This window comes from Ischnura elegans, chromosome 5 (assembly GCF_921293095.1).
Source record: "Ischnura elegans chromosome 5, ioIscEleg1.1, whole genome shotgun sequence".
NCBI classification, from domain to species: domain Eukaryota; kingdom Metazoa; phylum Arthropoda; class Insecta; order Odonata; family Coenagrionidae; genus Ischnura; species Ischnura elegans.
In genome coordinates this window covers 57,867,216-57,873,441 of record NC_060250.1, presented here as the reverse complement: position 1 = coordinate 57,873,441, position 6,226 = coordinate 57,867,216, and the positions used below count along the sequence as shown (strand labels likewise).

Here is a 6,226-nt window from a genome sequence, read left to right as displayed (position 1 = left end):
TGTATTCGCATCAATTTTATTATTTTTTTACAAATTTCAAAACTGGCAAATTAAAAATAAAGCTATGTTCTGTACAATGGGTACAAATTTCCACAAAAAACAAGTAAACACTGTTTAGAGAGGATTTGTATAAATTTTTTATAACACTGGTGCATATGTGCTGACCCATCATTTATCAGGGAATTTTTTGAGAAGAAGTCTACTCACAGATCAGGCAATGGAGCACATAATAGCCTATGGCTAAGAGGTTACTTCCTCGGTGGCACCATCAAACTGAAGTTTAACGTCTTCATGAAGACCTTCAACGTCCACTTCAGATTCCGGAGCATTTAGCATATTGAGAGTCACTTCAGCCGCTGACTTTCCCATCATCCCTTGCTGGGCCTGTGCAGCACTCGCCTGCTGAGCTTGTGCCGCGAGCTGCGCAGCCACGCTTCCTCCGCCATCACGACCAGCACCCCCTCCGCTCGATCCACTTCCTCCCATCACCCCACCACTAGACGTGGGCTGGGTAATGTTCTTGACAGGAAGTCCAGCATCTTCAAACGCCTTTTTTTTTAGTGTTGTCCGAATTTGTGTGCTGAAAATTTTGAATAATATACTTGAAGATGAAAATACCCGAGGTATTTTTTTGGCATTCTTTCAAAACAGTAATTTTTGTCAATCAAAACAAATCCCTTTTAAAATTGAGTGCTATTTCTAATCATTTTTTATGTGTTGGAGGATGTTATAATATACGATATTACGAGGATGTTATAATATACGAATATACGAATTTAATCTCAAAATCCATCTTTTCTACCAAAAAGCCCTTAGAATATAAATACACATCCTTTAGATAGTTTCAAGATGCTAATATCGTTGTATCTCTAAGGGCAAAATTTCGATGATTATAGCGGATGCTATGAAGATTTTTAGAGATTAAGAGGCTGTGATTTCTACGAAGAAGGAAAAAGCATATAGGTTGTGAATTATAAGACAGTCAATAGTAATGGAATGGAGTTGGAGTCAGAAAAGCTGTTATGCAGCCTGGAGGCCATTCTCATCAAGCTGACCATATCTCCACAGAGATGGGCAGGTAAAAGAGATATACATATAAGATTGCAGCAGATTAGGAGTTTTTGCTTGTGGTTCGGTGAGTAACTTTAATATAAGTACTTCCACAAAGTCAAGAGGTAAAGAAGAAATGAAAGAAAACATGGAATAGGACACCATCATTATTCATTTGAATTCAGTATTTATTAACTACCCTGCCCTACATGCTTCATAAAGTACTTCCATCGTTCGTTGAAATAAATGACTTTTCAGCATCATATGAAATGCTCTTGATTTTAAAGGACTTTCAATAATTATGATTGGACAAAAATGTGCCATTATAATTACCTGAAACATTTAATCTTGCAATGGGTGAGATAGTGCAATCGCATTGCTGATACTCACCCAAAGCTCTCGTTTTATTAATCTCAAAGATAAATTGTTTTAGACAATTTTAATTGCACATTTTCATCCAACCTTATAATGACCTTAAAAATCCAGAGTATCAAATAAAATGTCAAAAAGGCTGGATGGGCAAGAAAACTGCTTTCATGGTAAATTCAAAGAGCATCCAAAAAAAATTTATGTGGCCATAGCTCAGTAACTGAGGAGTTGTGACCCCATGTTTATGGACAAAAATGCTTAAAATTGTCTCCCTAACCACCTTGTGAAGTATTGCAGATTCCTCCTGAAAAGCCCTATACAAGGCTAGAAAAAGAGCCCTCTCTATATACTTTCAAATTCTTTCCTACAAACAAAAGCATAAGCTTTTTAGTCCTGGATTAAAACTATAGGCCTGTTTACACGGTACATTAACACGTATGGGTTAATGACTAACTGTATGAACGCCAAAATGCACCGTGTAACAACCCAACTTGTGCGAATGCATGCACAGAAAATAGAACCTGTTCTAATTTGGTTCATGCATTCGTACATGTTCCGTTCCGGTCCACAAAAATCATTCACGCAAACGTACATTAACTCGTACGTGTTAATGGATCGTGTAAACAGGCCTTATGAAATCATCAAGTACTCAAAGGCCCATTAAATTCGCAAGTACTGCGAAGAAGATTCCCATCTTCGTGAATCCTCTTATTCAGAAGCAAGAAATGCATTTCTCTCGCAAAATTCGTATCATTTAAGACCTCATGAAGATGAGAAACTGCGCAGTAAATATCAAATTGAACTTCTGAGACTTGCAACATATGAAATAATCATTCATACATAAAACTGATGAAGAAATTGACTATGTGACTTACACCGTTCTGTCCTTGATGCGCTCGCTAATTTTGTTCATATCCTCTCCAAATGTTTTTATTGCCATGAGAAACATCTCAATTTCTTCATCAGTCCATTTACTGCAGAGAAGACAGACAAGTTGGCAGTTACAAAAACTGGCAATAGAACCCGAGTTCCTCGATCACAGGAATAGGCCAAATAGTTTTGGAAAAATAACTCACCCAGCCGGAGAATCTGCAGACGGATGAAGCTGCATAGTCAGCTCACCAAGTTTATTAAATGCAGCCCCGGCGGCGGTAAATATCTCTCCAACCTTCAATGAAAATAGAAGTTAATCATCAGTTATAAGGTTCTGAGATATAAAAATGTACTTTTCAAGATTATAAAAAGCGAAAAACAAGATAATAATGTTAAAATTAATGATGCAAGAAGTTTAATAGTACCTTCGTGGCTGAATTCATGGTTTTGAATTCCTTCTTTGGCATGTAAATAAATGCGCTCGGCCTCCCAATGCTGTTCGCGTCGGTTGAGAAATTTAGTACTAAAATCTTGGCTCTGTAGTCGTTGGCGCCAATTCAAACGTTTTTCTCTATTGAAGACTATTCCCAAAACTGTTTCTCCACCGTTTTTTATCTCAAGTCCGTCTATAGACGAGTAAATTCTACCGCCTTTTGAACATCCTTTTACTAGATTTTTGAAGTCTGATACAGGGCATGCAGCATGTAACTAATAGGAGGATCACAGTGGCATAACTAGAAATATGCTCGGGGGGGGATGGAGGGGCTTGGGGAGGGACCCACCCATACCCCTCCCTAGGCTGCGGGAAAATTTTTGAAATTTGACATGCCTGGAAATACATTTCGCACCATTTTGACCCTTAAAATTTGAGTTGCAATCATAATTCTGCGGGAAATCATCACAGCAGGGAAACATTAGTATACAATAAAATTTTCTGAGGCTTTCGGGGGGATCTATACCCTCATCCCCCATAATTACGCCACTGCAGTAGCAGATGAAAGGCGAGTATTTATTTTCTTTATGTTGTACAGATAAATATTATGGATTGATTTAATGAGTGAAATCGATTCCTTCAGCTCATGATGCATTTCAACTGTAGATATTAATTACTACAGTAGATATTATATAAATTCAAGATTTACACAAGGACACATAAATTCAGGTTAAATTTACATTTACAATAGCCTAATTTTTATTTGATATTTGCATTTTCAATTGCCTAGGGTTAATGGGAATCCCAGAAAAGATGTACACGTTTTTCATTACCCTACATCATTTCGCACCTTTTATGTTCTTTCCAAAATTTAAAAAATTCAGCAATAGTATGTTACATTTATACAATTTCTTGAATAACTTACAGGCTACAATTCATCTATGACCTACTGCTGAAAAATGAACTACAATGAAATTGGAGAAGAGTTCTACAGCTGCATAAATTACAGGGGACCGCTCTACAGCAGTTTGGCAGGGAATGTTTCACCTACATTGACTGTGGTGTACACCCAAGCCTCGCTTAGCGCAAGGGATGCGTTCCTTGGGGTCGAATTTGCTTCATTTGAGACCGTTTTAACATTGGAAAGATAGGGATGCATTTCTGGTAATGTTGGGTATCAAATTTCCTATAAACCATAAATATTCCTATTAATAGCCTTGAAAAACCTTATTTATATCATTTATAGTTTTGTAAAAATCTTCAAAGACAGTAGGCACTTCATTCAAAGACGTTTTCTCGTAAAAAATTCAAACATTCTTTTGAAATACCTTCTTACGTGCGGGTGGGCTAACATATAGGAAAAATGCATACTTATTTCTTTGTTGCTATGAGGATTCAGGGGTTCGTGATGCATTGCCGGCAGTAGATGAATTTTCAAACCGGTCTATAAACAACTTCTTGTGTCAATCAGGCCACAGCCACCGATTGAGGCTCCGTAATACATGAAATAAAACGAACGTACCTAATGATAACCGGATTAAAAGATTTGTCTATTTCTTAAGCTTCTGAAACGTTCCCCTGTGCCCCCCGCTAAATCCGCCCTATGACTGGCTTTAAATTGAAGTACCCCGACGCATTAGCACCAAGCAGCAACGTGAAACAATCTTTTCGGATCTCCGAATTAGAGTCTCTCCTGGTCTCACCTTGGACCTGACCCAGGTTTTTCTTCCCTGATGATGAATAAACGATACGGCATTCTATTCCAAAACAATCCCGTCTCGTCAACATTAAAAATTAGTTGAGGGGGAAAGGAGCCACTCTCGATCACAACTTGGAATATTGCGTAGCTGTGCTTTCAGCAATTGCAGATTCATCTGAAATCGTAGCACTAAATTACCAGGTCTACGTTTAAAATTCTAGAACCTACCGGAGCTTACCAGTAGCATAACTAGGAATACGCTTTGGGGGGGGGGGGGGGGATGGAGGGGCACAGGATGGGGATCCCCCACCCCAGGCAACGAGGGATCCGGGGATTTTTTTTTTAATGGCATGCCTGGAAATATATTTTACATAATATTGTCACTTAAAATTTAACTTAAAGCAATCTTAGTTATTATTTGTCAAAACTAGAAAATAGTAAATAAAAAAATAGAAATTTTTAAATAATTTTTACATTTGTCTGAGGCTTTGGGGGCGGGGGGATCTATCCCCTATGGGGGGATCTATCTCCCTCCATAGTTGCGCCACTGAAGCTTCCACTAAATGTCTTGGAGCAATTACCATCCTCATCTTCTTTTACAGATTCAAATAAAGGCACAGCTTTTGCACGAATAACTGCCTGTGATATATCAGGCATCATTTGACCGGCATCATTTGATATATCCAGGTAGTCTGTCCGTTTTTTTTTCAGCAATGAACTTCGCATACTTGGTGGACGCTTGGCTGAAGTCCTGGGGTTGAAATACTTTTTGCCAGTGGCATAGACAGGGGGGGTCCGGAACCTCTTTTGCTTGAAGCTGAAGAATCCTGTCTTTCTTGATGAAAATCCTTTATTGGAAATTAATTTTTTTATGGAAATAAAATAATAAATATTGTAGGGTTCACTAATAAATTCAAAACACCCCATGCTGGGGAATTTATCAAGCATAGGGTGTTTTTTTATATCTAAATATTATTGGCCCTTGGCGCTATTTTAGATATATCAGTGAACTTTACAAAGTTTATTATTTTATTCTTACAAAGTAAAGCATGAAGATATTAGATTTTTTATTTTCTCCATTTACAAGGTAGGTAAGTACATATGAACGCAGAAAGCAGAGGACAACCGACAATGGGCATTTAACTATAATCAACTTAAAATCAGCTGGTAGGTAAGTGAATTGCGTCGAAATGGAAGCAATACAAACATATATATTTCACCCTTCACAAACACATTAAAATGTAGTTACTTCATTGATTTACTGCTGTGTAAATAGCTTCACAGTAGTCAAATTTAACCATCAATTTTACATTAAATGCAAAAAATGCAGAAAAATATTTTTCTTACCGAAATTAACACCAATACACTCAATTTTGAAATGAGAGGATCAAAGACTGCTATAATAAATCCATGCAGCTGTGGCAATATTACCATATACGAGAATACATCCCAGGGCCAGAACAAAGGGGACCCAGGCCATGGGCAACCCACCAACCCAGGGCCACCCACCAAGCATGAGCCTTCCGCCAATATAGAAGTAAATCTCACAAAATCGGGGAAACAGAAAAGAAAACATAGTGCATGAGGGCAGTGGCGCAGAAAGGGGGAGGTTTTGGGGGATAAAACCCGCCCCAGAACTCAGAGAAAATTGAAAATTTAATAAATTTTACTTAACTGGATAATATTACTTATAGAATAGTGTAAGGATTAATAAAATATCCCTCAGAAAGCCGTAAAACTCACCATTTTGAAGCATTTATCTTAAAAATTTTCTGGGCGAGGGCACCCGCACCTCCCATGCT

The 6,226-nt window shown here is 37.9% G+C and overlaps 1 protein-coding gene across 2 annotated transcripts; it reads right to left on the bottom strand.

Annotated features, from left to right (window-relative positions):
- Positions 1 to 3,012, bottom strand: LOC124158934 (chromatin complexes subunit BAP18). 2 transcript variants are annotated; one of them, XM_046534357.1, is made up of 4 exons: positions 2,718 to 3,009; positions 2,496 to 2,587; positions 2,295 to 2,393; positions 1 to 580 (listed from the first exon to the last, which is right to left on the bottom strand). In XM_046534357.1, exons 1-4 carry the CDS (start codon positions 2,757 to 2,759, stop codon positions 241 to 243), a joined length of 573 nt encoding a protein of 190 aa, XP_046390313.1. In that variant the 5' UTR covers positions 2,760 to 3,009; the 3' UTR covers positions 1 to 240. The 2 variants fall into 2 exon arrangements, with proteins under 2 accessions (XP_046390313.1, XP_046390315.1); XM_046534359.1 differs by lacking the exon at positions 2,295 to 2,393 and having other exon boundaries at positions 2,718 to 3,012.
- Between the last annotated feature and the right edge of the window lie 3,214 nt (positions 3,013 to 6,226).